Consider the following 18,945-nt stretch of genomic DNA (forward strand, 5'->3'; position numbering starts at 1 on the left):
ACATAAATGGAGAAGGCTCTGTCTTAGGAGCTTTTGAGGGTCTTCTATGGCACTTTTATTAACATCAAATGGAAATTGCTTCTATTCGACTTTTGTGATGCTATAAAAGCTCCATGGCTAGTATATTCCATGTGTGTCACTCGGGATTTGATCCTGAAATCTTAAATTCTATTTTAAAAGTCCATATGCTGTAAAGCGCTCTGGACAGATAAAGAACATGCTTAGGCAAAAATGCTCATTGTCTGTTAGAAGCATAACGTGATAGAATTGTATTGTAACCAAGTCAGACTCTTTAACACTTCCATCAATTCCAAAGTTTCAGTTTTATTGCTGTTAAATCCGTTTTTGTAAGATTTATTAAACAACTTGAATTCAACAGCGCCAGACATCGAAATTGCATCAATAAATTCCAAACTGTGTAAAGTCTTTTACGAAATGCTTTAAGAAAGACAATTCTCTGCAATTCTGAAGAGAACAATACGGGAAATTGATCCAACATCCAAAACCACGCCGATGTTACTCTGGTATGGGGCAGGATTCAAACCGATTCTAGCACCAATTCTGAGTGACATCTCCCGAGTTCTGGATATCGATAAACTGACTTTTGTGCGATTTGGGACAAATTTGGGTCTATTGCTTATCACAGTTCAGCTATTTTCTACAAAATTTGCCTAAAAAGCACATTCTTGGGTAGGGGGTTAAGTGGTGTTGAGATTTTGTATGTCCTAAGCAACAGGGGTCAAAATGAAAATTTTTCATGTTACCTAATAACTAATCAGCCCCTTCAAAAATTGAATAAAATTTCAAAAAGTTTTAATCTATTGATAAATTTATATCGAAAAACTTTCTTTATTTCACGATAAAAATAAAGTCGTCATCTATAGACTTGATATAAAAAAATCAATATACCTTCAAAATTCTACGGATGCTTCGAGTTTCCACGGTTGACGAACTCAAGAAAAAAAGGGAAAAAAGACCTTATTTATGCTTATTTTTTTGTTAAGCTTTATTTTATCATGTTTGTGGTCCAATAACATCGCACAGCGGAAAGAAGAATCTTTTACTTCCTTTTTTAGAATTTTGTTAAAGCTCGAGCATATTTTATGAATAAATAAAAGTTGGATTTAAGGCTTTGTTGTGGATAAAAATAAAAAAAAAAACATATTTTCTGCTTTTGAGCAACAAAACTTGGCGATTAAAAAAATTTAAATGTAAAGTTTATGTATGCATAAAAAAATTAATTTAGAAGCGGAAAACTTTTTATCATAAAGAAGAAGATACGGGAGCAAGCCAGACCAAGCTGAATGTTTATGTCATGTAAATTAGAACAAAAGAGCTTTATTTTTAGAATTGCGAGAAAATTATCAAAAAATATTCAAAAATACTCGAAATAATCCTGGAAATGTTCAAGAGATTATGTCATTGAGATGAGCAAAGCCTATATTAATCCATGGCAGATTCCAAAGCAGAAGAGTTTGCTGGGGTGGGAAGGAATTGACCCCTAAATCATTCTTTTGGAAAAACTCCTCAATTTGCAACAATTTTTCGTGGAAAATTCTCAAAATTTTTGCAATTCATAAAAAAACTCAAAGACAAGGACATAAATTCAACCCCAAACTATTATTCATCCTACACTCCACAGTACTTGTCATCCTACACTCCACTCTACCGCCCACTTTACCCCTCATCCTGTCCTTCACCCTAAAATCCATCCTGCCATTCACCATACAATCCATCCTACTATTCACCCTACTTTCCACACTACCTGTACCCTAATATCCACAGTACCTGTCATCCTACTACTCCAGACTAACATCCACTCTACCCAAAACACTACCATTTACTCTACATTCCATACTACCCCCCCATCCTGCCATTCACCCTATACTCCACGCCCTGCCATTCACCCTACACTTCACTCTATACCCCACTCTATCATCTACCCATCACTCTACCCCCCACCCGACCGTTTATTCAATCCTTCAAACGACTCCCCACTTTACTACCCATCCTACCATTCAACCTACACTACAAACTATCATTCACCCTATACTCCACAAAACCCCCACAAAATCCCCAACCAACCCCCCTCTTTTTCCTTTTTCTCCCTATTCAGGGGGCGCTAACGACCCTGTTACCAATTGCTCCAAAATGTCCTCTAGCCTCTAGTAACACACAACATGTTCATCTTTACTGGTTCAAAAAATTCTTTATGTAAAGATATTTTTACATTTTACAGATATTAAGAGGATTTTTTACAAAGTATAATTCTCTTATTTTTATACATTTTTTCATACCAAGAATTGATACTTTTTTTATGGCACATAGAAATTCTTTTAAGTATCAAATTTCAAGTACCAACATGAAGATATAAATATTAAGATTCAATTTATGCTCTTTTTGAATTTCCTTTCATAATATGTATGAAGATATTTTACGTAAATTCAAGTGAATTGGCATATTGTTGCTAACTTCGGGGATTTGTAGAGGAATTTGTGATTTGTGGATTCTTCAAAATTTGGTTTTTTGCTTAATGAAATGAAAGTTAATCCATATTGAATTCTAGAATGGATTATTTTGATTATTTGATGTATTTTCAAAGCTTTGTTCCAAATTCTGAGCCTTGTTAAGTTTGTGCTTACAAATCCGAGTGAAAGAGATCCGAACAGCCAAGACGCATATTCATGAGTATGTCTACTAAATTGAGCATGCTTAATTACCTTAATTGAGTTCATTCAATTATGTGAGTAAGCTCCAGAGCTTGAAGATGACTCAAATTTTGTATGGAATCAAATCGATTCAAGTCCATTTTTCCATACAAAATCTGAGTCAACTTCAAACTCTGGCTCTGATATACTTACTGCCTGGTAGAAAGACTGCAATTAGTCGATCGTATTTGTTGCTTTAAACTTGACGTTTCATGTTAAGTTTCAGAAAAGTCAAGTTTATAAATAAGCATACAGACGACCACTAATTACAGCATATTTCATTAAGGAAAGAATGGAATTTAACTTCATGTTAAGCTTTTCTGACATGATTATTGAATGACAATGAATAAAGAAAACTGTGTCACGGAGGTTTTAAGGCTCCACAGTAGTTTGTTTATTAGCATCAAATGGAATATAATGAAGGCTTTGCTTATAGCAATGGCACTGCGATCGATGATCTGTTGTACCACTCATCTAATGGAAGCGGCTTCTAGCATGTATGTGAATGCCACATGGAAGCGTCACAAAAAAACCTTAGAGAAACCTTGGCAGAGCCTTATCATTTGTATCATTCGATTAGAAGCGACAAGCTATCCAGAGTAACTCAAAATAGCCAAAATCATCAGAAACTCAATTGAAAATTGGGAAATTCTGCAATTTTCAGACAATTTTCAGATGAGTGACTGAGTCTGTCAAATAAACACATACATAAAACCTCCGTATGACTTTCAAATAGAGTTCGAAGATGACTCCAATATTATATGAAATTGAGTAAACTTGAATCGACTTTTCCATACAAAATAAGAGTCAACTTTAAGCTTTACTTTCAAACAACTACCAAATGAGCCAATCTATCACTTGTTTGCTTTGTCAAAACTCATCAAACTTACTCAGTATTCCAGACTTCCTGCATTTCCACAAATACTAACAACAAAGTTGATTTTCTTTTCCTTTACCGCTCAAATCAGGTCAAGAAGGAAATGTTAAGGCAATAAAAAACATAAAATAATAATCTTCAATTTAAAAATATTTCCTTCATCATTGTAAAAGGAAGCAACTTTACTTTTCCTATTATTCTGGATGAATAGAAAAAAGAAAGAAAATCTTGGAATTATTTTTTCATTATCAATTTTCAATCAGAATCGGAAAGATGCTCAGTGAAGCAATAAATGAGAAAATTGAAAGCTATCATCAATACATGAAGCTTATAATTACATTTTTTTAGCGCATTTTTGAAATATTTTCAAAAAGGTAGCTTAATAAGACGCTTTGTATGTTTGGTCGTCTGTTCGGCTGACTGGATCTTGTTTTTAGGTCTGTAAATGGCCTGGATCTTGTTTTTTAGGTCTGAAAGTGACCTGGATCTTACTGGATCTTGGTTTTTAGGTCTGAAAATGACCTGGATCTTACTGGATCTTGTTTCTTAGGTCTGAAAATGACCTGGATCTTACTGGATCTTGTTTTTTAGGTTTGAAAGTGACCTGGATCTTACTGGACCTTGTTTTTTAGGTCTGAAAGTGACCTGGATCTTACTGGATCTTGGTTTTTAGGTCTGGAAATGGTCTGGATCTTACTGGATCTTGTTTGTTATGTCTGAAAATGACCTGAATCTTACTGGATCTTGTTTTTTAGGTCTGGAAATTTCCTGGATCTTACTGGATCTTGTTTTTTAGGTCTGGAAATGGCCTGGATCTTACTGGATCTTGTTATTTAGGTCTGAAAGTGACCTGGATCTTGTTTTATAGGTCTGAAAGTGACTTATTAATCAATTACTGATCGCTATGACAAAAATGCGCTTAAGTCCTTCGATTAATAACACGAGAACTTTTGTAATTTTTTATCATCATTTCCTTTACTTTTTTTCATTTATCACAATCTAGGCTCCGTTCGAGTGCCACTGCAAATGTCAAAGTGTAATCACAACACAAATTCCACTTATTTCTCGATGAATTCATTTAATAATAATAACAACAACAATACAAATATGACGATACAAAGTGGAAATGATGAGACAAATGTCACAACATCTGATAATCTCTTACTACAATCAACAACAAATAGTAGTCAACGATGGGCGACAACAAGAAATTTAAATGGTAATGGTCAACGTACATCATTATCTTGACATGTCAACAGGGGAAATTTAAGTCTTAATTTGAATGACAGCATTAAAGTCACTGATGATTTGACTCCGGTCAACACAAATAATGGCCAAAGTCCTTTTGACTATCAAACGAGATATCGTAAAACATGGATATGAATTAGAAAAAAATTTAATTTGTATAAAAAATTGGAACTGGATATATTTTAATGGCTTTTTTCACACACTTTTTAAAATAAAAATAAATGAAAAAATTAAAGTAAAGCATAAAAAAAAATGGTTTATATACAGACATACATAAGAACTGAAGACGAGAGCATCAAAAATGGTGATAAAAATGAAACTTTTAATGAACTATATAAAGTAAATCCATTAATAGTTATTTGTTTGGATAGAATGTCTTGAAAAATTGCGCATTAAAACTTAGGTGTTGCAAATACTTAAAAATAATTATCAGCTCGAAACTTTCTCTTCCTTTTTTCCCCATAAAAATGATTGCTTTATTGATGATGAGTACAAGGAAATATATATAAAGGAAGTTTAATGTAATAAATAAATAAATCTGTAATTAAATAAAGTAAATTAGAATTCAATTTTATGATACATTTTATCCATACAAATGACTTTATAAGTAACTGAGTAAGTAAATATAAAGAATTATGATGGGAGTGTCTCACTTGATGAGATAATCTTGTAATAAGATTGAAGGATTTACAGTTAGATTATAGTTTTTTGATTTTTATTAATCAGATAATGGAGAGGCATAATGTGGCAAATTTCATTTTTCATTTCAAAGTGTAGAATTGTTAAAACAACCAGCCCCTGGCTGACTTCACTCTGGCTCCAGGGCAGATTCGATGAAATTCAACCTCAAACCATAATCAAATTGACTTGAGACCAGATTCATGTTGGCTTGAAACCAATGTCAAGCAAGATTCAATCTGGGTTAAAACTAGAGTTTAGTTAACTTGAGACAATAGTCAATTTGCTTTGAGACCAGACTTAAATTGACTTGAGACTAGAATCAAATTTATTTGAAACCAATATTAAATTAGGTTGAGATCTGAATCAAGTTGGCTTTAGAATGAAACTCTATTCTGTCTTGATACTAGAGTCATGTTGGATTCGTACTTGAGTCAAGTTGATTTGAGACTAGAATCAAGTAATCTTGGGATAAAATTCAAATTGGCTTGAGATCAGAGTCAAGTTAGGATGAAACCTAGGTAAAGATGAATTGAGGCCGAATTTCATTAACTCGACTAGAGTCACGCAGACACGGGGCAGACACGGTGCAGAGTGTAACTTCTCGGGTAGACTTGCTTTTGAGACTAACTTATGATGTTCAGAGTATATAGTCGCACAAATTTTGAATGTTCAATTTAGATAATTAGTAGAGGCATATTCAGGGTAGGGAGAAGATTGGTAGTCATCATTGGCTACATCCTTGCTACAGATTTCATTCTTCCTGTGTAAACTATTAGCACAAAGTGACTTCAGCTTAGATTTCGACTCAGCTTCCAATCCCCCCAACAATCCTGAATTTAAAGCTAACCAAAAACTCAACAAAAATTTAATAAACTTTTTCAAAATTTTATTCTATTCTTATCTAAAACCAGGTTCTTATCAAACAGAAGAAAATGTATGACCAGTTTAGCTCATTCAACTCATGTCCCACTCCCCAACTAACCATCCCTAACTTGCCTAAACAAGAGCCTCTGGAAACTTTTTTTAATGCTGAACATAAACTTTTTTAAAGCTTAGCTTAAATTTTGTTATTTAAAAAAAAAATTGTAGAAAAAAATTGTACAAAGATTATCGCACATAGTGAGCAACTCCATCAAAAAAATGAAGCTGTATGTATAAATTATCTGTTAAGTGTTAAATAAGATGTAAAAAAAAGGATATAAAAAAGTGAGGAACTTTTCTTCAAAGTTAAATAATTTTTATTAGCACAAAAGGAATGAAAAAAGAAGGTGAAAAGTATAAAAATTCTCTCGGTTTGCTTCCATCCAACACTAGCACAATTCAATTGCTATGAATGAAAAGAATCCAGTGGTGGGGAACCTTTAAATATTCGTGGCACATCTTAGTGATAAGCTTGGTTCATAACGAACGGTTCATGGCATTTCCAATAATTTTTGTTGTCACAACTACTGTGTCGCGTCACACAGGATGCCTATCACTGCTTTAGATGAATAAATCAGTGGTGCTCTACTTTTAAATTGTCGCGACACACATTAGTAGTAAGCCCGGTTGATGAAACAAGGTTCATGAAATTTCAAAGAATTATTGGCACCACATTAATGTGTCGCGGCACACAGGTTGTCCACCACTGTTTAAGATGAATAGATCAGTGGTTCGCAACTTTTTGTGTTTCGCGGGACATCTTAGTAGTAAGCTTGGACTGAAACCGCACATGCCATGTAGGTTATGACATATCCAAGAATTTCAAAGACTGTGCCACATCACACAGGTTGTCCACCACTGAACTAGATGAAAACTTATACTGCATAATGATGCAGAACTATAAGTTTCTTCTTCTATTAGCAGAAATTAAAAGAAGGAAAATTTTCCTTTTCTTTTCAATTACATTCAGCTTTTACTGCCTGAATAAAGGAAATGAGAATGTCAACAAAAATTGTATTACAAAGTGGGCGAGTGATACCGATTGTTGAGCTCTCAAATGGAAGAAAATTTTTCTTTTTTTGCTCAGTTGTTAAAGGGGCAAAAAATTATTTTTTTTATGCTGCTTAAAGGAAACTTTTGCTTATTTCAAGTATTATGGTAATTAATTATCATTAATGGAATTCAGGCTTTTGTTATTCAAATAATGGCTTTTATTTCGCTAATGATTCTGAACAATTTTTTGAATGGGCTTATTGTGTTTGTACATTTTTTTTAAAGATATATATAATTAGATCCTGAAATACATGCCTGTGATCGTAATTACAGAATCTCAATAATATTCATTTCTGAATTATTTAATTTGCATCAATTTAAATTCAAGTTAGGAACGTGATAAGCATACATAGGTAAACTGGCACTTCCTGAGAGACTAAATGCTATATGACAATCGTCTATTTGTAATTTAAGAATCGGTTTAGCACAGCAAACAACTCAGTGCGCGCTCCAGAGCAACACATCATGACGATGACGTTGTAAATAAATGCATTCTTAACGACAGCTATCAAATGATGATTATTCTACAATTTGTTCATCGATTTAATCGCGACAAATGGTTTTACGACGTCATAATCATGATGTGTCACTCATGGTGAGCTTGTGACTTTAACCAGCAATTGCAAAATATTTATATTAGATATAAATTTTGATAAAAGCTCTACAAATGAGTGGATTACTTGTCTAGCTAATAACTAAACCTACGGTCAACTAATTGACATATTTTACGGATCTTTCCGGAAGAAAATATCACTAGCCGATCGTAGATCTAGTTATTAACTAGGGATTATGTCAAATTGTCTACTCGGGGCACTTCTCAGTCAGATAAAAGAACAGACTTACATTTGGCATAGACAGTGTTGTTTTTGTATGGTGTCGAATATATTATCTACGTTTAAAATCCAGAGCTTGAAGTCGGGTGCCGGTCATAGAAACCATCTGCCCGGCTTTTTCCAGTGGATTTTCCGTTGTGCCTCGACAATCCTAAAAGTCAATTCTAATTCCTCGAAATCCGACAAAATCTTAGTCGACTACGAGCTCTGCTTAAACCTAATCGACTATTAAAATGATTGAGACCTCTTATTCAACATTTGGTCTGAATTAATTTTAACAAAGACTCCATCCTCTTCAATATTGCATAATTTAACGCAAAATAAACAATTTTAGCCAGATTAACATAAAACGGCTACTGGATCTATTCAAAAGCCTTATGGTGGTCATATGATTTGGCCGTTAAATGCTAACAAACGACAATCTTCTTAACGGAACCTTAAAGTAGTCATTTTTGAGCATTTTCCATTTATGTCTCTCGGCTACAATAACTCCTTAAAGTCTCAACCTTCATAGATACGAAATCCTAAACACACACATTAAATTATCTCGCCAACAAAACAAAACAAGATCCCATAAAGCAAAATTTTGAATTTTTCATTGAGGCTTAATTGCATACAGGATGGCGAAAGAATTATGGACTTGGATGGGTTATGATAGTGATAAATTATGTACCTTTAGAAAGCATTTAGATATAAAACGGTCGAGTATATAATTTATGAAAGCGATTTAATAGCTAGATAAATTTTATTCAGCATTGCTAATTTATATGGAACATTTGGAATCATTAAAGATACAGAGTGGAGTGAGGTTGGAGATTTTTGGGGATATGGATGTTGTGACTTCAAATTTTTGAGCAGTTTGAGCAGTTTTGGATCAAATTTCTTTAATAAATCCACAAAAAATCCTTAAATTTCACAGTCACTGACTTCACGATCCACAAAACAAATTCTTCATTCCATTTTCAATTTTCAATCGTGCAGCACATCATTAGCATTTATTACATGATTCACAAACAAAACCTTGAATACAACCAAGCATTGTTATCTAAACCAGACGATTTTTATTGCCTCGAGCAGCACATCCAAACCAACAAAAAAAAATGTCTTCAAATATTCAATTTTTGTATCCATTTCGTTCCAATGGAACGCAAATTATGTGTGTGACATGAATTAATACAGAAATGTTTGGAAGAGATTATCAAGAGAAAATCTCAGTGTACTTGACCTTTTGAAAATGTCAATCGATCTTGTTAAATTGTCAGTGAAATTTCCAAGAATATGCTTTAATGGGGATTTAGAAGAATGACTGAATGTTGTTCGATAATAAGTCTTGAAAGGACTTGATGAGCTTCTTTGAGGATGCTTATTGATTATTGTGGAATGAATTGGTGTCTGAAATTGAATTATTATTGGAAATGATGCTTGAAAGGCAAATGGTGTAGAAAAGGTGATAAATGCGGCTTCAGGCCAGTGTGAGTTTGGTTAGGGGCTGGATTTCATTGTCTCTGGCCTAACGCTAGAGTCATGTCGGCTTGAAGCCACATTTTTTGACTTTTTTTTACTCCGTGTGCCAATCGGGGACAGGATATTCTTAGAAATGTCAAGAAACAGATGCTTAGGCTACTAGTTCGTAAGTACCTTCCAAAAACCCTTCTCAGAAGCAAAATTGACTTAAAATCCAGTCCCAAGTCAGCGTGATTTTGACGCCAGGCCATGGTAACTCTTACCCTACAGCAGCATGACTTCATCCTAGGCCAGATTCAATGAAATCCGGTCTCAGACAAGTATCAAGTTGATCTGGTGTTGGATTTTCGACCATTTCTATACCTTGTCCAATCCGGTGAGGGGTAAAATCCCCGAAAAATATTATTCCCACAGCCCAGCGGGATAAAAACCCCGAAAACCGCAAATTTTTATATGTTCCCTGCGGGATAATATTCCCACTTAGAAATGTACGTGGGATTATTATCCTGCCGGGAAAATATTAATCCCACATATATTTTCAAGTGGGATTTTTATCTTTCAGGAAGATAATATTTCCACTTACATTTCCAAGTGGGAATATTATCCTCGTGGACCACGATTAAAATCCTGGTTTAACTTAAATCCGGGAATTAAAAGAGTCCTTGTGGATAAAAATTCCACTTGTATTTTCAAGTGGGGTTTTTATCCTCAAAGATTTTCACGAAGATAAAAATTTCGCTTAGTAATTAGACAATTTATGATTGTTTAAGTAATAAAAAATCCCTAGAATTGTCATTGATATTTTCTAGAAATCTTAGTCGCTAAAGTCGGTGGCTAAATGTTCGCTTATTTTAGCGAATATTGTAGTATTGTAGAAGGTTTAATTCCAGATTTAGTTCATGGAAGTGACTTGGACTCTCCTGGATCTTGTGTTTATGGTCGAGGAAGAGACTAAGACTCTACGCGGAAGAATTATGTCAACAATACTATTTGATGGATAGGTAAGACAAGAAGGAAGTCAGAAAGGATTGAGGGGAACACTTGGCTGGAAAAGCGCAAGCTTCTGCTGACTGTCTTTCCAATCCTCTATGCACTGCTCTAGGAACCAAATCTCATCAAAAAATGGCTTGAGCATCTTTCCCGTGGCATTTGCATCCACTTTAAGGATTTCAGAAGGAATAGAATCGCCATCTGCTACCATTTTCAATTTCTTGACTGCCTCAACTATTTCTTTCATGCTTGCTGATTTCGTCTTAATTGGAAAAGCTTGGGGACTGTCGATTGTTTCAACAACTGTTCCATTTCTTTGTTCCTTCCTCAAAGTGGTCTCTCCACCTAGCAGTCTGCTCATCAAAAGTGAACAAGACTTTTCCCTCTTTTGATTTTATTGGCGCCTGTTTTCTTATTGAATGTCTACCAAGCTCTTTAATAGTATTACAATGGCCGCTAATATTACCACAGTCAGCAGCAGCTTGCGCTTTTCCAGCCAAGTGTTCCCCTCAATCCTTTCTGACTTCCTTCTTGTCTTACCTATCCATAAAATAGTATTGTTGACACAATTCTTCCGCGTAGAGTCCAAGTCACTTCCACGAACTAAATCTGGAATTAAACCTTCTACAATACTACAATATTCGCTAAAATAAGCGAACATTTAGCCACCGACTTTAGCGACTAAGATTTCTAGAAAATATCAATGACAATTCTAGGGATTTTTTATTACTTAAACAATCATAAATTGTCTAATTACTAAGCGAAATTTTTATCTTCGTGAAAATCTTTGAGGATAAAAACCCCACTTGAAAATACAAGTGGAATTTTTATACACAAGGACTCTTTTAATTCCCGGATTTAAGTTAAACCAGGATTTTAATCGTGGTCCACGAGGATAATATTCCCACTTGGAAATGTAAGTGGAAATATTATCTTCCTGGAAGATAAAAATCCCACTTGAAAATATATGTGGGATTAATATTTTCCCGGCAGGATAATAATCCCACGTACATTTCTAAGTGGGAATATTATCCCGCAGGGAATATATAAAAATTTGCGGTTTTCGGGGTTTTTATCCCGCTGGGCTGTGGGAATAATATTTTTCGGGGATTTTACCCCTCACCGTCCAATCCAGGCTGAAAACCATCATCAACCTCCACAAAATCACTCAATATCCCACTCCATAACTTCAACTATCCAGACAAAAATGCTCAAAAGCAAAAGATTTTTCCCAGAATTTCTCGGTTTTCTTAATTGAAAAACGAACATCAAACGAACATGACTGTCTTCCTAACATACATCCAGATATATATGTAATTAGTTTCAAAATTAGTTTTGTTCCATAAAGCATATTACACAAAAAAAAATTGTTATTAAAAATGTTGAACAAAAATTTAATGAAAAATGTTCTTTTCTGTGCTTTGTAAAAGCTCAGTTTTTGTGCCGTTTTGTGTTGTACACTTTTTGTTATAAATGATTTTATTTATAGAATGAGGAAGAATGTTGTATGAAAGTGGGGCTCATTTTCATATTGTGTAGCTTTGAAATTGTTAATGTTGAGTTTATATCCTAAAATACAATGAGAATACTCACCTAAATTAGTGTGCTCAGGAGGATGACTGTTAGGGTACTCAAAAGAATTCGACAACCTTAGGTCCTTTTTAGCATTTTAACCGAACGGACGTTAGAACTAGTCATTAACTTGTATTTAGCTGATGTATTGTTCATTGATCTGATTCTTAGAAAATTGCTTAGGTATTTTTTGGTAGCAAATAACAATACTAGTTAAAAGCGATTGATTCAGGGTCAGATGCCATCTGGGAGGCAATGGATCACACACGATCTATATAGCTATGTCACCGTGTTGATGGCAAAACGTGTAACTTGGTAAACTAAATTGTCAAAATGTCATCAAATTCATATGAACTTTCACAAATTCGACTAAGATGCATGACTCAGTATCAAATCGTGCAAATTACATCATTCCTAATCTCAAATTCATCCTTTAATCCAATGATACTCCGAGTGGACAACAATATGACATAACTAGTTTCAGGGAAGCTAATATCTAAATAGGGACCATTTCTGCCTGAATATAGTCAGTTAGTGACACTGGAACTCGGGTTGAATAGCTCATATTCTTCTTTAATAGACAATGACAGCTCATTATGAGATTTCGGTTCAACCTGATCATGTTCCATGTATGCATGTTCATTGTCTGTTAAGGAAGAAACAATGTCAGTCAAAATTTTCTATTCCAAAACTTAAATTAGACTAAAAATCACTAAATTAGGTGGATATAACTGATTTAATTTAAAAACGTACACATCACTTTACAACCATCCCCAAATACGAACGAAGAATCAAAATGAAAATTAACGTATTTCATATGAGTATAAATGAACATTTAAAACATAACTCAAATTAATGCAATCTTTATGTTGCGCCAAGCATGAAATTTTGTTCACAGAACAAAATGAAAAAAATCTTTTTTTCCCCTTTTTTTCTAACGACGTCTAGGTGATGATGAAAGAACCGAATGAATTTTTATAGCTGTAAAATTTTTTTAACATATTGTTTTTAAGTAAATGAAATGAAATTTTTATATTTTTGAGTATGTAAAGGAATTACTCTAGCATAAAATAATGTAAAAAAGGAGCTGATATTTTTCTATCGTTTACAGCATGCAGCATGCAGCACAATTATTATTTTCAATTTATGTTATGTGAAAAAAATCAACACTAAAGGTCTTAAATAAATTTATGTTAAATATGAAGAAGAAAATCCGTAATTTTTACTCAATTGTTCCTTAACACTTTTTATCGCTTAATTTACAGCTCGGTGCATTTGCTGAATGTGAAAAAACCCTTTTTTTTGTGCCACATTTTCACCATGAAAATCATTTTTGCGTGTAATCTGTGTGGATTGCATTTAATGGTTGGCTACCTGCCTAAGGAAATCAAAAGTTTTTTGCTTATTTTTTTTTGCAGAGCTTTGCTGAGAAAGGAAAAGTTTTTGTTTCATGACAAACTTAGCAATTAGCAAGGAACTAAATGATCAAGTAAGTTTTGTGGAGATTTAAATTAATTATCCGAGCGGCGAATCCACAATGTGGTGAACTGCATTTTTGCTGTAGAAATGGGTTAGAATCAGCCGACACTGTATCGTCAGGGTAACTTCGCATCCTATGGTTAACATGGCTGCTAAGCAGTACCCTAGCAAACACAATGTGCTGTTCGGATTGAATTTGGTACTTTTCACATGCATAATTAAGTTTGGTATGGAAGAATGAATATTTTTTTCAGTGTGTCTCCATTTCTAGAGCAAGAATACAGCAATCATCTTGCTAGTTACTTAGAAGCAACTGTCACGCTAGATTCTAATTATAATTTCGACTTGTCTGCTATATTCTTTCCAATTGCTCAGGCATCGCTCTATAGCTACATCGTAAAACGCAGAATGGCCCTGTCAACACTGTGACGGTCACAATTTGCCGCCCGAGTTGTGTTCTCATCAGCAGCTTACACTCATTCTTATCTTAATATATTTTTATTAATAATTTTATTCATTAATCATTGGAAATCTATAAAAACTTAACAAAAGTATCTGCTGCTAACTTACTGTGGCCATCTGTATAAATTCGTTCTAGACCTATTTGACTGATTGAAATTTACTTAATCTCTCTCCAGAATACCATAAATTGGAAAATTGATCCAAAATCTTGCATTACTCTGACGTAACTAGTGGGGTGATTTGGATGGATATTTGGTCAAATGGCAGCCACTTTACACTTTCCGACGTGACTCTGACATGATGCCGAATGTTAATCGAATCCGGTACCAAGTCAGAGTCAAGCCAGTTTGAAGCCGGATTTATGATCGATTAGACGATTTGTGCTGTTCGGGTTTACATGGAAAAACTTTATCTAAGAACAAACAATTCAAAATTTCAATTTTTTCCAAAAAATTCCATAATTGTTAAACAATTGCTCACACTTGAATTTTCAGCAAAAATGAAATTGCCTTGCAAAGATCCACTTAAAGTCGTTTACTCCAATGAATTGCAAAAATAATTTTTTCAAATTGATAAGTGAAAATCGGCTTTCAAAAATTCAAGCAGCAACATTCAATTCTCTTATTTTTTTATTTCTTTTGTTTCGAATTGAGCGGAAATGGATTTTATGGATCATCGACTCAGAGTGAAATGGAACATAAAATACAGCCTACAATAATCCAGATCTTTCAATGATGTGCTTTAAGTCTGTTTGGCAGTTGTGAGGAATCTTGGCATTTCGGGGTGCAGATTGGTGGTTTGAGTCGATTGGGGCTGCACTCGGCAGGGACGGTGGGGGCATCGAGGGAGCTCCCTTTCAAAAATTGAAAACCCGTTAATTTTGTAACGTATTTTTTATTTTTGAATTTTTTGTTTGCTTTTTTGGGCATTTCCATGACATTGGTGTGCCGCGACACACATGTTGCACACCACTGATGCATAGATAAATTCAGAATTTCTGTTTTTACTTGAATTACAATGATGATAATGAAAACTAGGCACAGAATTTAGCAAATAAAATTCCATCAAGTTATGCAAAACGAAAATCAAGAAGATTGTCTATTGTGGCTGTATATACGCACATTGCTGGAACCAAAACATTCAAAGCCACAAAAAAAAAGTCTCTCTGACGTTTATATCCTATTAATAGAATCCTTACAACAAAAAAAAGTATACAAATTGAGGTCTACATTAAATATTCATAAACGTAATTACTTTATCATATTATTTTGTGTATCTGAAATGGAGGATGTCGGTGATGAAGAAAAAGAAGTCATTTTTCGACCGTCTGATTTGATTAGCATACAAATCAAAAATTTTAAGGCTACTTTTCCTTTTTTTTTGTGCCTTAAAGTTTTATTGTGTTTTCTACTTCGCATATTCATGGATATTTATGGTTTTTGGTTGAATATTGGACCTGATGACGTAAGATTCAATTTAAGAAAATCGTCAAAAGTTTGAAAAAACCGCTAAAAATTTGAATTTGTGAAAACCGTTAAAAATTTTAAATTTTAAAACCCGTTAAAACTTTAAAATTTGAGAATATCGTTAAAAATTTTAAAAATTCTTTAAAATTTTAAATTTGAAAAAAACGTTAAAAATTTCAAATTTGAGAAAACCGTTAACAAATTTAAATTTTTAAAAATAGTTAAAACTTAAAATTGAATCCTTTATTTCAATGAAAATTCAAATTTTCTTATTATTCAAACGTAAATTCCATACGCACATTCCCATACGTGTCTATACACTCAACATCATCCCATCTGTGCTGTTATCATAGATATATAAGACATAAGTGAGATGAATAGCATATCAAAATATGAATATTTTACATTTAACACCCTTTCCTACATGCTTCATACTGTTTGAAAAAAAAAAAACTTTCCACTTTACGGTTTATGATGCTCATCTGAGATACTTCATCTTCAGCACAGCTTTTTTGTTCGTTTAAAAATACTTTTTTTTATCACTATCTAAATTAACCCGAACAATGCTTTTTGCATGCGAATAAGCATAATGCATGGTAAGAAGTGTGTGAATAAATAGATATTACTTTTGATCCATTAAATTTAAAATATGATCATGATAAAACAAAAATTTTTCCCGTCTAGATATGAAAATATGATGTGACATGAAATGGAAAATTCTGTGTTTTTTTGCGTATTGCTGGTGATGTGAGTCGTGCATTAAAGTGTTGGCATAGAACAATGTAGTTAAATTTTAAGGGGTGTAAATTTCAATTTTATGAAAAAAGGAAGTGGACATCAAGGACTAGAGGTTTAAATTTAGGGGTTGGAGAGAGACAAGAGAGACAAGAAAGACAAGAGAGACAAGAGAGACAAGAGAGACAAGAGAGATAAGAGAGACAAGAGAGACAAGAGAGACAAGAGAGACAAGAGAGACAAGAGAGACAAAAGAGACAAGAGAGAAAAAGGACACAAGAGAGACAAGAGAGACAAAAGAGACAAGAAAGAAAAAGGACACAAGAGAGACAAGAGAGACAAGAGAGACAAGAGAGACAAGAGAGACAAGAGAGACAAGAGAGACAAGAGAGACAAGAGAGACAAGAGAGACATGAGAGACATGAGAGACAAGAGAGACAAAAGAGAGACAAGAGAGAGGATAGAGGGGAGCATTGCCATGTCGTCGTGTTGTTCCTCAAATCCTTAATGATCCGGAGCATTGTACAGTTCAGAATATTGTCCAAAATCGAGTCTACATATACCAAACCCTGCAATGCACTATGAGAAAATTAAGCAATAATTAAGTTCTAGATCTAATTTGCTTCTAGATTAGCATGGTAAATGTGATTATTAGTCTAAAAATACAGAGTACAAAAGCTGATATTCGAGTAAATGTAAAGTGACAGTAACATGTAATGTATTGCTTCCAGTTTGTCACGCACTTAGTAAATTGGGTGCTATTTAAGGTGAATGATCTCATGCTTACTGTGGCTATAAATATTCCAAAAATGGCACTTCTTCTTATTCAGATTAATACAATCTTGGTAATTTTCTCATTTAAATCCTGACATGTTAAACCAGCATGTAAAATGAAGACTTTCAAATGACTTGAATTTCATTACTTAACCCTTATCGATTCTACTCTTTTCATGCCATCATGATGTGTCTACATATCTATGTCACCTAATTTTTGGGTAATATATGTATGCCGTCAGTAAAACCTGTCAGTTTACATTGCATATCATTTTGTTTAGCAAATGTGGCATTTTTCCTTGGCACAAAAAAATTTAGAATGGATAAAAATGAGCATCCTTAAAATTAAGTGACGAATCAAGGAAATGGATTTATGGAATAAATCATTGAATGCTTTTGCTGATTTGGGATTTTAAAAGAGTTTTGGGAGTTAAAGTTGAAGATTTAAATTTTGAAGCTTTTCAGCATCCAGACAAAGCAATCAATGTGGAACATACTGTGCAGACTTGTTAATACATCGACAATGTTGACATTGGCATTGACAAATAATATCTGATGTAAATTGAACCCATATCAACGGACGGCACATGGTGCTTCATAACGTTGTTAAGCAGAGTTCTTATGCTTATGCGTTCTATGGTCCAATCAGTAAAAAAGGCTAGACACTTTAGAGATACTGTCAGATATGATTGCAATTAATGATTCTCGAGACTAAGATCAACAATTTCCAGCATCAGTGATTTGTATCGTTCTCGGTACCCGTCTCAGTCTCAGTTTCCATCTTAGTCTCAGTCCCAGTCTCAGTATGAGTTCTCGTCTCAGTTTCAGTCCCCGTCTCGGTCTCAATGCCCATCTCGATCTCGGTCTCAGTCTACGTCTCAGCCTCAGTTCCCGTCTCAGTCCCAGTCTTAGTCCCCGTTTCAGTCTCAGTCCTAGTCCCCACCTTAGTCTCAGTCCCCCGTCTCAGTCCCAGTCCCCGTCTCAGTCTCAGTCCCCGTCTCAGTCTCAGTCCCCGTCATAGTCTCAGTCTTCGTCTCATTCTCAGTCCCCGTCTCAGTCTCAGTCCCCGTTTTGGTCTCAGTCCCAGTAACCGCCTTAGTCTCAGTCCCCGTCTCTGCCTCAGTCTCAGTCTTCGTCTCAGTCGCAGTCCCCGTCTCAATCTCAGTCTCAGTCCCCGTCTCAGTCTCAGTACCCGTATCAGTCCCAGTCCCCGTTTTGGTCTCAGTCCCAGTCCCCGCCTTAGTCTCAGTCCCCGTCTCAGCCTCAGTCTCAGTCTTCGTCTCGGTCCCCGTCTCATTCTCAGTCCCCGTCTCAGTCACAGTCCCCGTCTCAGTCCCAATCCAATCAAAAAATAAGTAAATATTTAAAGCTTTAATAACGGCAATTTAAGAGTCCATTGAAACACTTGCATCCTTCTGCCAGGATATCCAGTAAGAATGCATACTATCCTATTATGATATTCCGCTCGATCACGTACAATCATGATGCAGATATCCATTAAATTGCATCCTCCTTGAACTTTCTTTATCTCTCTCATAATTTACAAGAAACTATAAAAGGAACCGAAACAAAAGGAAGTCATTCATGTGGTTTCAATTCGAATTTCAAAATGATAACTTACTTTTTAACTTTCCTAATAGCACATATAATAGAAACTATATAGAACCAGTTGTTGTGGCTTG

The 18,945-nt window shown here is 34.5% G+C and overlaps 1 protein-coding gene across 10 annotated transcripts in view; it reads left to right on the forward strand.

The window, feature by feature from the left end:
* LOC139095278 (tachykinin-like peptides receptor 99D) overlaps nt 1-10,156 on the forward strand; it is a 110,768-nt gene extending 100,612 nt beyond the window's left edge. For 9 of the 10 annotated variants that reach the window (XM_070646577.1, XM_070646576.1, XM_070646575.1 and 6 more), the window contains one exon: nt 4,589-10,156. In XM_070646577.1, coding sequence (XP_070502678.1) covers nt 4,589-4,833 — 245 coding nt within the window. In that variant the 3' untranslated portion in view covers nt 4,834-10,156. The remainder of the gene's footprint in view (nt 1-4,588) is intronic. The other variant, XM_070646585.1, reaches the window with a different exon arrangement.
* Nucleotides 10,157-18,945: the final 8,789 nt, after the last annotated feature.

The sequence above is a fragment of the Chironomus tepperi genome, unplaced genomic scaffold, assembly GCF_022539635.2.
Source record: "Chironomus tepperi strain 1889 unplaced genomic scaffold, CSIRO-AGI_Ctep_v1 contig_364, whole genome shotgun sequence".
NCBI lineage: Eukaryota > Metazoa > Arthropoda > Insecta > Diptera > Chironomidae > Chironomus > Chironomus tepperi.